This window comes from Carex rostrata, chromosome 15 (genome assembly GCF_964058835.1).
Source record: "Carex rostrata chromosome 15, lpCarRost1.2, whole genome shotgun sequence".
In the NCBI taxonomy this organism is placed as follows: Eukaryota; Viridiplantae; Streptophyta; class Magnoliopsida; order Poales; family Cyperaceae; genus Carex; species Carex rostrata.
Window position 1 is genome coordinate 3,144,747 of NC_135932.1, and position 11,952 is coordinate 3,156,698.

General features: G+C 36.8%; 2 protein-coding genes across 4 annotated transcripts; both read right to left on the minus strand.

Annotated features, from left to right (window-relative positions):
* Window positions 1-112: 112 nt before the first annotated feature.
* On the minus strand, window positions 113-1,632 carry LOC144566929 (Tetratricopeptide repeat (TPR)-like superfamily protein). The gene is made up of 2 exons (XM_078316978.1): window positions 878-1,632; window positions 113-693 (listed from the first exon to the last, which is right to left on the minus strand). Exons 1-2 carry the CDS (start codon window positions 1,557-1,559, stop codon window positions 344-346), a joined length of 1,032 nt encoding a protein of 343 aa, XP_078173104.1. The 5' UTR covers window positions 1,560-1,632; the 3' UTR covers window positions 113-343.
* A 2,062-nt stretch (window positions 1,633-3,694) lies between these two features.
* Window positions 3,695-8,927, minus strand: LOC144566924 (putative alkaline/neutral invertase D). Of its 3 annotated transcripts, none has more exons than XM_078316971.1 (6): window positions 8,478-8,927; window positions 7,472-7,983; window positions 6,361-6,792; window positions 5,739-6,073; window positions 5,170-5,393; window positions 3,695-4,328 (listed from the first exon to the last, which is right to left on the minus strand). In XM_078316971.1, exons 2-6 carry the CDS (start codon window positions 7,877-7,879, stop codon window positions 4,033-4,035), a joined length of 1,695 nt encoding a protein of 564 aa, XP_078173097.1. In that variant the 5' UTR covers window positions 7,880-7,983; window positions 8,478-8,927; the 3' UTR covers window positions 3,695-4,032. The 3 variants fall into 3 exon arrangements, with proteins under 3 accessions (XP_078173097.1, XP_078173099.1, XP_078173098.1); XM_078316973.1 differs by having other exon boundaries at window positions 7,472-8,019; XM_078316972.1 differs by having other exon boundaries at window positions 7,472-8,186.
* Window positions 8,928-11,952: the final 3,025 nt, after the last annotated feature.

Here is an 11,952-nt window from a genome sequence, read left to right on the forward strand (position 1 = left end):
TCAGCAATCCTAAGAACAACTCCATATGACGCATAATATGTGTGAGGTCAAGAAGACAGAACAATCAAAATTGAACTCCAAGCTGAAAACAAATTTAACTTAGAGGTGCAGATTTGGGAAGAACATTGGAGAATATAATTACTCGGAACAAATTACACGATGATCTTATAAAGCCATGTTCTTTATATTTAATCATACCTCTTCATCAAATTATAATGCAAGAAAGCAAAAAAAAAAAATCACAAAAGCCCCACCTAATGATACAACCAATTCCTAGCATTTGCAACAGTACAACAAATTTATCTCCACAAAAGTACTAAAGAAATTACCTCCAGTGAAGGTCTCACATTCTCGTGCATGACGGGTCGAAATCATCAGGCGCGACCTGTTGGATCCAAGTCGCCAAGGTTTTCTTCACCTCCATATGATTGACATATGCAAGCTCATACATACTACATAGATTGACCACTATGGTTTCATCCACAGCCACCGTTGGAATCCTCTCCAATGCACCCTCCAGTCCTTTCACCGCATCAGAGATATCCCTTGAGTACATCAAGCACACTGCTTTATTGTTCACTGCCACCACATCAGAACTGTCTCTCTCTATGCAGGTCTCATACTCTCTCACTGCTGATGTGAAGTCCTTTGCCACAACAAAACCGAGTGCATTGTTTCTTCCTATAAGATTCCCTGAAATGATACAAGAAGCCACTAGAATCAAACAGATACACATGAGAAGTGCTGGTACGCATTGACTGGTACGGACTGGTACTGAGATCTAATACTGAAATCCAATCAGACTGGTTATAAACCAAAATCACGGCCGAACAAAATGAAATTTATAACTTTGATGGCATTCAAATAACCAATTTACCTTTTGCTGCATCAATCTCTGATCCCGCTTCTCTAAGTGCTGATTCGACTCTCTGAAAAGAATCTTTGGCACCGTTCAAATCTCCAATTTGAAGTTGCAAATACCCCAGTCTAGACAGAATCACTGGGTCAGAAGGGTCCTTGTCCAGCATCTCTTCAATCAGAGAGAGCACCACGTCATACTCCTTGAAAGAAAAATGATGAGCAAGGAGAAGAGATAGCACGTAAAGTTCGCGGCGGGGCCATTGGTGAGTGCGACAGAGGGATAAGAGATCGTACAGCCGATCAAGGGTTTGCGGCCGGTCGCCGAGCCTGTGGGGGAGGAGTGCATGAAGTATGCGCAGAGAGAAGGGCACAAAGGATCCAGAGAGAGAGGAGTAGATGGCAGGGTAGGATTGGAAATGGTATTGAGGGGAGTCCAAGGGGGAGAGAGTGGAGAGGAGCCTGGATAGGTCGGGGTAGCGGCGGAGCTTGAAGAGCGAGAGAGCGGAGAGAGTGGAATGGAGGAGATGGAGGTGAGGTGGATCGGAGAGAGGGGAAGAAGCGGGGACGGAGGAGAGTAGGAGGTTCCACTGGCCACGATGGCAGAGGGAGAGAAGGGAGGAAAGGGAAGGGGAGATGTCGTCTGGAGAGGTGAAGGTAACAGGGGAAGAAAGCGGGTCGGGTTGAGGAAGTGGATCCATGGGAGGAGAGATTGGTTGAGAAGAGAGAAAATCAGAAAAGAAGAGAGGAGAGGCATTGAGAGAGGAATTCAGATCCAGTGCAATACCTGACTGCCTGAGTCGTCAGTTTTAATCTGCACGAATCTCTAAACAGATCTCATGTCCAAATAGACACCGTTTTACTTTGGTTCGGTTGGGAGTATTGTGAGGAGAGGTGGGTTAAAATGGGCCGACTAATGTGCACAAGACGAACACACAAGGAGACGTACAAATTCAACAGAAGGCCCAACATACAAGGGAAGCGTATCCTCTGGGGAGTCGTTCCGTGCGGAGCTTTTAATCTGGTCCATTCGTTTCGGATTGGAAGGATCAGATTAAAAGCTCCGCAAATTTTGAGAATTTTTTTTTTCAATTCGGGCAAGATCTAATATGTTCCGTCCGATTCGAAACGAACAGACCAGATTAAAATCTCTACACAGAACGACTCTCCGCAGAGGATACTATTCCACATACAAGACATGTGTTTAGTTGGATTTTGCGCAGGCGATGGGAAGGCCAGCGCATAGGATAAAACATACTGTGTGCTTTTGTAACGCACCGAGATATAATACGCTGTGATTTTAGTCTTGTTCCGTGGTATGCCATGGTTAAGTTAATTTTGTAACTGTCATGACTAAAATATCAAGAGGTGGTCACGGCATGCAAATGATTACGCCATGTGAGTCATACTGTTCTCAAATGTGCCGTGACCAAACGTGTCTCACGTGACCATTTAATCATAATTTAAGTTAATTTATTCAAAATTCATCATTTAATCAATATCTAATCGTCATAATTACACGTGACTCGCATGACTACGTATCGTACTGTACCGTAACTAAATTTTTCACGTGACGTGCCGTGTCAAAGTTTCAAAAAATGGTCACAGCACGGGATACACAAGGCACGTAACTGATACACGTGTCATATCGTTCTGTTCCGTATCGTAACCGTGTCGTTCCATGACGGAGCCAGCTACCGTGCCATTTTCAGCGCAATTGGATTAAAAAAAAAAAACCAGCAAGAATTTACTTGAGCCCTTTCAACAATTCCAGTGTTTTGAATACTATTGGTAATTTTAACCAATTCAAGCTTCTATAATTTGTCTTTTAGCAGTTATGAGTGAGATCAATGAAATAACAAATATTTTAAATAACCAAGTGGTGCATCAGTATTTAGGCGCAACATGCATGGAACAATTGGTAGCAGCCATACTCTCTTCTCCTTCGGATACTTTCTTTTGTTTTTTTTTGGGTCCTAAAGCGATCCCCTCAACAGATTACACCGGTTTTCTTTTTTAGAAATTGACATATTGCCAAAATAATTACAGATATACATTCACATAATACAATAAACAAATGATAATTTTTTTTTCTCGAAAGGTAAAAAATACTGAAAAACAAACTTCTAATATGATAATTAATAATAAATAAACGAAATTTCAGAGTTAGGTATCTCGTAGTGGAAAGAAATTTCTCCATATAAATTTTGATCTTAGTTATTTTAAAATGTTATTGTTTTAGCGGCAAAAATATAAGAGACGTGTCGAAGCTCATTTTTAAAATTTGCATCGGCTTTTAATTATTTAAAAGATGTCATTGACTTCTGACAAAAATGAGGGAACCGGTGAATGGTTTTCGGATAAAGGTACGGTAAAACCATTCATTAGATTTTGAGTGAGTCTATGGTACTATGCATATTACGATTTGTTACCGTGCTACGGTTCTATATTCGAGTTTTCAAATCCTAACGGTCGATCCGAACAGTTCATCTTGTTCTCCATATTAATATGTGTTTGGAGACCAAATTTTACATTTTTTGAAAAAATTTTATTATTTTTTTAGATTTATTGAAAATCACTGTTTTTGGATGGTCCAGAATTTCCAGATCAAGTGATTTTCTAAATATCTAAAAAAATAGTAAAAAAATTTCAAAAAATGTAAAATTTGATTTCCAAACACATATTAATATGGAGAACAAGATGAACGGTTCGGATCGACCGTTAGAATTTGAAAACTCAAATATAGAGCCGTAGCACGGTAACAACCCGTAATATGCATAGTACCATAGACTCACTCTTAGATTTTTATCAAAAGCATATCCAGAAACAACATTAGTTAACAAAAGGAAAAGTATAAATTTAAATTTACTCGACTGTTCTTTGTTACAACAAACACAGAAATAACCCATCTCAAGTGCCACATTATTGCTCCCGATCAGATCATCAGACTCACACTAAAAAGATGCAACAGCAATTTTCGTACAAATAATCAACAATACCCGTATAACATCAAACCCGACTAGTATACCTTTTCCAAATTAGGAGATGTAGAATAAAGGGAGGAACCAAAGGAAGGATTAGACTTGGGATTAATAACTCCAAAGAATGCTTCAAAGCTAAAAAAAAAAAGAGCAACACATAAGTAGGTTTCTTCTTCTCTTTCTTGCACCCACCTCAACAAGTCCAAGAGGAAGATCTCTTGATCAAGGGTTTCATCAATCGATCTTCCTCCAAGGATATCATGCCTAAATGAGACGGGTCTTCGAGCAACATTTTCGCAACCAAATAGCCGGCAATTGACCAAGTTTGGAATTTACGAGCTTGTTTACCGACATAACGGCCAAGTTTACCATCGTAATACTCAGGCCATCCATCTTTCAACAAACGGCTCTCTGCTAGGTCCATCGCTCGTCGAGCAATCTGAGGCCGACCGACCTTGATGCATGCGGCGGTCAGAAGCCACAGAAGAACTGCAAGGGAAATTTTGGAAGATGAATATAACATACAGGGAATAATAAAATTGAGCTTCTTGCAATGTCAGGTTTAAACTATAAACTAAGTTTGACTCTTTGCCAAGAGTTAAAATGGAAGGGGGAAAAATAACAGAAGAAGGTTTTTTTTAATTAAAATAGCAACAAGAGATATTACATGAGGCTATGGTACTACGCATAGAGCAGATTGTCTGTACTATGGATCAATATCTCAATTTTCAAAGTCCAAATAGTCAATCTGAACCGCTGAATATGATCTTCATATGAAAATTACTTGTAGATCAAATTTTATATTTTTTACAAATTTTTTACTATTTGTTTAGATAGGTAGAAAATCACTTGATCTAAAGTAGTGATTTTCTACTACCTAAAGAACTTGTAAAAAAATTCTAAAAAATGTAAATGTAGTATGCAAGTACATATATGGAGATCATGTTGAACGGTTCAGATCGACTATTTGAACTTTGAGAAAGCAGATATTGATCCATAGTACGGACCAATCCGCGCTATGAATAGTACTATAGCCTCACACAAAGAGCTTTATGCATGCAACTAACATCCAAATCTTTCAGGGGAGTTGTGACCGACATTCACAGACTTAAAGGAAAGGTTAAAACAATAAACCAATGTTCTGCTGGAGAAAGAGGAAGCAATTCATAAGGTGTCATCCAAACTTAGACCTCCAAAACAAAGTTGTTGATTTGATATTAATTCAGTATGTAATTGGAAGAAAGTAAAATCTGGAGTGTGTTGCAATTCGGTAAAATGTTAGGTGCAATCTAAAATAAACAATATAAATACTAGCGTTGATCTCAGTTACCTGGCCAGGAGCCTCCATTGTGGTAACTCCATCGAGTATTTTTTGGGTCGCAACCTGTTACTATCCTCCATTCATGGCTCTCGATTGCGGGATAACAAATTTTCATAGGTGTCTCTCCTATCAACTCCTCCCACCTCTCCTCTAGCAGGTCCATTATGGCTGTTGACTGCTCTGGTGTGGCAAGAGAACAAAGAATCGCTACGCAATTCCCCAATGCAAACCACCTGAAATTAGGAGTTCAAATAAATAAATAACAATGAGTAAGAGATAATTGATATATATAACTGATCATAAATTTAAATGCACATACCTAAATTAAATAGTCTACACTTTCATTCTAACATACATTGAAGTCTAAATGTATGAATTGCAGAAGGTTGTTGATTCTGATGCCATTACAAGTAAATTAAGTTACTACCTAATAAATTGTATTTAGCATAAACTATGGATCTATCATCTACATCATAATAATCAAGCTAATCTATAATCTTCATGGATTTGACTAGACAAGGTTTAGAAAATATCATATTTAATTTCGTCAAAAGACTAATTATCAAATTAGCATCTACCTAAAATCCATTCTTGCCGGGCTGACATTTCCAATGAAATAACCACCACGGGACGGCATGAAATCAAACACCCAGTCAGGAATAGAGTCGGGAATAACATTGAACTTATTCACAGCTGTGTGGGAGTATTCCTCAGTCTTGAACCGGTATATATCGTTTAGCTGTTGGAAATCAAGCCAGAAATAGGTCCGCATGTGGTAGCTCAAGGCATGGAGGCGCGTTACTATTCTCTCTATAACCTCTTTTCCCTCAGCATCGTGTTTTAGCAAGGACAAAGCACACCTCAGTGCCATGAAGAACAGAGCCTGGATTTCTATGGGATAGCCATACACTCCCTACAGAAAGTAAGAACATTCAAATTTTAATTCATAATTTATGTTAATTTAAGGCCTTGTACATAATGGAAGCTTTACTCACTGAAATTGAGGGCTTGATTGAAAATTTGAGTGTGCATTGTGCCAAAACTAGACTATTGAGGCTTACTTAGGCTTATTTAGGGTGCTTAATCCAATATCTCCGGCACAGTTGACACATTATTAGTCTGAATTAAACTTATGACAACTCTGGTGCAGGTAAAGACTAGTACAATATCCCACCAGTCAAATAATACATTCAAACTTACCATTCTACGATCAATCATGCAGCACCCATCAGCACAAAGTAAAGTGGGGAATGTATCAAACCCCTCCGACAAGCACAAAGACAATATAAGCCTCATTCCCTTCTGACACTGAGCACTCTCTGCCAAGGTAATATCTCCAGTAGATTTTGTGTATGCGCGAAGCAATATAATCCACCAGAAACCAGAGTCAACCGGTGCGACCCGACCAATGGCACTCTCACCAAAATCAGCGACAACAGTATCAATACCTCTGTTTGGGTCATGAAGGACCTTGAAACTAGCAGGCATAACCCCTTCTCCGAGCTTGAACCGGTCAACTTTCTTTTCCCAGCCTTGGAGTAAAAGTGTTCTTAGTAGGAAGTTTTTTACAATTTCATGTTCACCATTCATTAAGAATGCGAGTGCACTTGGCACAAAATCTCGAACAAATACCTGAAAGGATCAAATTGGTTTGATGTGAGTTTAATTAGCAATTGAAAGGTACAAATTCATTTTCTTTTCTGAGAAAAGTGCAAGGAGCCAGCAATTTCATTAAAAAAAAAATCCAGATAACAAAGAAACTGAAATTTATTAGTTAAGCACATGTTTTAAGTATATTTGTGGACTTAAAAATCAAGTCAGGTCAATATTGATTTGCTATATATTTGTTCTGAATATAAGTCGTGAAAATGCTAGCTAATTTATACGAATGAGAGTTGCTACATAGCTGGAGACCTTTGTGTTTTTTTTTTGTCATAAAAAAAAAGAACTTGATTCAGGTAAATAATCTCTTGGAAGAAGTCCATTGGACAGCTAACACTTCAAAAGATTTTTATGCATGCAATCAACAATAAAGGAAGTAGAATATTTGAGCTGGTTATGCCTTACAAACACAACGAAAGAAAAGAATCCTGCGATTAAGAGCTTCCTGGTATCAAAATTTTGCAAAAATACACAGCAGAGAGCATTAATCAACCTGTAATTTGGCCAGTATGACCAAATAGTGACAAATCAAACAAAAACGATACACATCATGCCAAGCATGAAATACATGTCCAAGGTCTGATGGTGCTGCACACCAGCACTGAACTTGAATATTGCACAAACAATATTTTTAACAATGATTGCATACCTGATCATAATTGAGCACCTCCTCCGATGCATGATCATAAGCCGCAATTGTCCCCACAGGTTGCCCCTTAAAATAAACTAGTGACCGTCTCAGTGCCTCCCATGCCTCACCTACCATGGGGTGTGGCTCGAATGAATTTCGGGCTGAACTGAGCGGTGTGTCGAGACCTGATATGATACCGGGGGAATAGACAGCATCATATCCATCCATACCGGCTTTGATGTTGCCCCCAATTGAAAATTCACTCATTGACCTGTCATCAAATGATCTCTGCCGTTCAATGTTAAGTCGAGGCTTATCCAACAGTCGAGATAGATCATCGAAGGCGTCTTGCTCGGTGATTGAAGCATGAGAAGGTGCTTTTCTCATGTCCCCTCCTACAGTAGCTGTTGCTACTGCTGCGTCCATTTTTCTTTTTCTCGTTTTCTTTTTCCTTTCTTGTTTCTTTTTTTGGCTACCTACTAGCCGTTTTCTTGAGTTATATATTTGGTGCGCGGAGGGTCCCTTGAGATCTGCACAGACGGTTCAGATTAGATCAGGTCCCCACTCTGTGAGGAATAAGAGGTTAAAAATAAGATTGTATAATGATCTCTTTCTTTCAGAGAGAAATTGGACTTTTCTTTGTGGAATAGACTTCTATTGCTGGACTCTCACTAATCGCAGCTGGAATAGACAAGGATAGGACCTGTAATATGCCTTATCCCAGTCTTGTCATCTGCAAAACGCTAATTTAAAACCGATCAGGTAAAAAAACAGAACACGTATCGCTGTCAGGAAACATTGGAGAAGAGATCTGAAGAGCAAACAGCCAGATCTGTTAAAAGTGCATGCACAACAAGCGATTTAAACCGTGGATGTACCAATCCTATATGAACTAGATCCAGAGCAATCGACGATCGAAAGAAAAAGCACATAGAACAGTCCAAAGAACTTACGGGAGAGCAAAAGACAAATATCAAAAGTAAAAAGGTACAGAAGAGGGGAGAGATAGTGAACAGTTGCAAACCTGAGCTCCTTTGAAGGAGGAGAAGGGGTTCTGCAGGGGACAGGTGGAGCACAACTGGAGAGGAGGGGAGGGAGGGGGTAATGGAGAGTATAAAAGGAGGAGAAAGAGAGGAGAAAAAAAGAGCATGAGGGAAGGAGAGGGATATTTATAAGAGAGGTGGAGGAAAGAGTGGAGGAAAGAGAGAAGGGAGGGACGAAAGGAGTGGGGGCTGCTAAAGAGTGGGGAAATGGTCTCCTCTTCGGCTTCGCCTTATTGGGTCGGGCATCATCTCCTCCCATCACTTTTCCTATTCGCTTGGACATTTTTTTATTGCATGCACTCGGTGTATATTCCGTCAACTGGTTGTTACTTGTGGCTCCCGGCGCCAGTGACCTGTTACTAGGCTGTGGGGTTTCCTGAAATGAATGAAGATCAGACAAGCAACGATATTTGATAGAGAGCATCTTTTAATTGCCCAAACAGTTTAAAATGCTTATTTATTTGATCCGAGAGGGCTAGAATGTATTAATGGCACATTATATTTGACAATGGTTGTAAATATTAATTCTGTTTTTTTTTTTCTTAAAGAAGTGTTAATTTATGTTTCTACTTTTGTTCATTCATCTCTTTCTTGGAAAATATTTATAATGGGTCTATCACAGTCCACAATTGAAAAATATATATATATTTGAAAGTGTTGCGATTTAGGTTGTCATACTTTAGCAATCTTATTATGTATCAATTAAATAGAAATGAATTGGTTCAAATTGGATCTTTTTTTAATAATAATGTATGTCAAATAGAGTAATGTTGATTAATATTTCATTCCTTTTATTAACTAAATACAATTTGGTTTGGCAGATCAACTGGCTCAAAAATATAAATCAACATTTTTTTATTAATTTTTCTTTTTATTAGATATTGATAATTACATCTACATTAAAAATAAAATAGCTTCTTGTTTGATTTTTTTTTCATTTTTATTTCATTATTGCATGTGTTTTGATTGGATTGAGAGTTGTCCCTCTTAATTAATACAAAACACGAGACATTCTAACATTGTAAGGTACATCAATCATTGTATCACTAAAACTATAATTGTGATGGAAACGTAGCGTGTTAAAACAATGATAAATTAATACTCTTATTGTTATGTGTAGGAATAAAATAGTAAGATTCAACTTTTTATTGAGATAGCGAAAATGAAATTTAAGCTATGACAAATGTATGTTGAATTGATTTTAAGCGATAACGTTATGTGATAGAATACCTATTCCGAACTATTAGTTGTTTGCATCATTCATAAGAACAATGCTTTTAACACAAAAAATATTGAAATGTCAATAGAACAAAGGCTAAAATTCACTACTCATATCACAATGCACTTCAACCGCTACGCAGCATGCTCGGATTAAATATTGTTATTTTTCCATCTGCACTAAACTAAAAAGAAAATATAAAAATGTTAGAACAGTGTTTATTAAGAAAAATGAAAAGACATAACTTCAAACATTGTTGCAAAAAAACGAAGAAAATACTACTTTTAATTATTATTTTATGAGAATCGAGTTTTGATTTAGTAACAAAAGGCAATGTCTCAATGTAGAAGATTGCAGATTCAAAATTAGATGAAGGATTTCATGTAAATATTATAACTTACTAGCAAAAAAAAAATTATTGGTTTCTTTAAAAAATGAAAAAGATAATTTCATGTAAATATTATAACTTACTCGCAAAAAAAAATTTATTGGTTTCTTTAAAAAATGAAAAAGACAGCCGGTAGACCAAGATTTGGAGAAGGATAAAAAATCCTACAATAAAAATATTACATTAGTAAAAAAAAATATCCGGGGCTTACCAAAGCTTGAGTCAACCAAAAAAATTAGTTAAGAAGGAAAAGAGAAGTAGGGAACTCTTATAACATTTATCACGTCGAAACCAGCAAATTTGACCCCAAAACAACGGGCTTGTGCCAATTCATGCTGACATGGCAATTGAAATAATGCATTTTTTTATTATATAAGGAAGCCTATCTTAAATTCCCCACAATTGTGAAGCAATAAATGGAATCCAATTATCCTATATTAAATTGGCATTTTTATTGTAGACACTTCCCACCGCGCAATTAATTTTTGTCTACCCTCTGAGGCTGCCATTAAACCCCAAGAGCGAGGAGATCGGAGAATTAAATAATTATAATAAAAAATTGAGGCTATGATACTTTACAATTCGCACATATAAATGAGGTTTGTTTTAATAATATGCAACCTAAAACAGCTAGATCATTGATATATCTAATAATCTCTTTGGTACTGTATTGGACAGGAAACAAAAAGACCAAGACCAAGACATGACAGGAGGCAACAACATGGCTCCCTGATGAGGAGATTTTGGAGTGCATCCCTCTGCGGGTGATTTTCCCAGGAGAAGACGAGGCAATTTCCCTTCAGCTAGAGAGTGAAGACTCTGCTCAGGGGAGTTTCACCACTAGCTAGAACAATTTGCCTATAGCTATATATCGGATTAGTGTGACAAGCAGGAAATTTTGACTTGTAAGATAAACCTGCATAAGTGTTTGTTTAGCGCGTATTATTCTGACCAAGTCAGAGATCCTTTTTTATTTCATAAGGCAGAGGTGTATTGATATCCTCTGGGGATCCTCCCTGATGTAATCACTGAACACTTAGTTTCATTTTTATTAATGAAACTGGACCGTAGGTCTTTTTAACCAAAAAAAAAATTCGCACATATAATTATTTAAAATTAAAACATTCCATCCGAACTGCTCATATAATCTTCATAAGATTATGTACTTAAACAAAAATTTCCATTTTTTTAATTATTTTTTTGTAGATAGGAAGAAAAACACTATTTTCATATGGTTTAGAATATTTAAATCGAGTGATTTTCTTTCTATATAAAAAGAGAGTATTTGTTTTAAAAAAAATAATGTAAATTTTGGTTTGTAAGGACAATTTTTATATGGAGATAGAATTGAGCCGTTTGAATTAATTATTTAAATTTTTAAAAACATACGTATAAATTCGTAGTACATATCTAAGCACACTTTGTAAAGTACCACGTCATCACTCGTAAAAAATATATATGTTAATTATTAAGGTATGTCCATAACCCCTGTGCCGATTTGTTGTGCTCACTTTGTCATGGTCAATGTGATTTATTGAAAAAATAGTGGACATCCATCCATGCATTCAATCATATGTTGTTCGTTAGAATCTGCTTTGAACTTTAAAAATGATATGATTTATTTATGTTGCTTCCGGTTATCAATCACCTTGCAAATTGGAATGCAAAAACGAATTAAGAAGCAAATTATCATGGGAACGGAAAAGCAATTAGAACAACCTTATCATATTGTTTTTTTATTAAAATTTCGATTTAAGTAGCTCAATAAATTAGTTATATAATAAATTTTTACTATTTTTAGAATTTTTTTTACTATTTTTTATGATTTATGAAAGATGGCAAAAAATGA

Excerpts from the sequence above, each read along its gene's own strand:
- LOC144566924 (XM_078316971.1), bottom strand. The coding sequence starts at position 7,879 with ATGGACGCAGCAGTAGCAACAGCTACTGTAGGAGGGGACATGAGAAAA. Across the intron at positions 6,793-7,471 it reads AGGTGCTCAATTATGATCAG|GTATTTGTTCGAGATTTTGT; the intron begins GTATGCAATCAT and ends TGATCCTTTCAG. Across the intron at positions 6,074-6,360 it reads GCATGATTGATCGTAGAATG|GGAGTGTATGGCTATCCCAT; the intron begins GTAAGTTTGAAT and ends TACTTTCTGTAG.
- LOC144566929 (XM_078316978.1), bottom strand. The coding sequence starts at position 1,559 with ATGGATCCACTTCCTCAACCCGACCCGCTTTCTTCCCCTGTTACCTTC. Across the intron at positions 694-877 it reads AGAGATTGATGCAGCAAAAG|GGAATCTTATAGGAAGAAAC; the intron begins GTAAATTGGTTA and ends GTATCATTTCAG.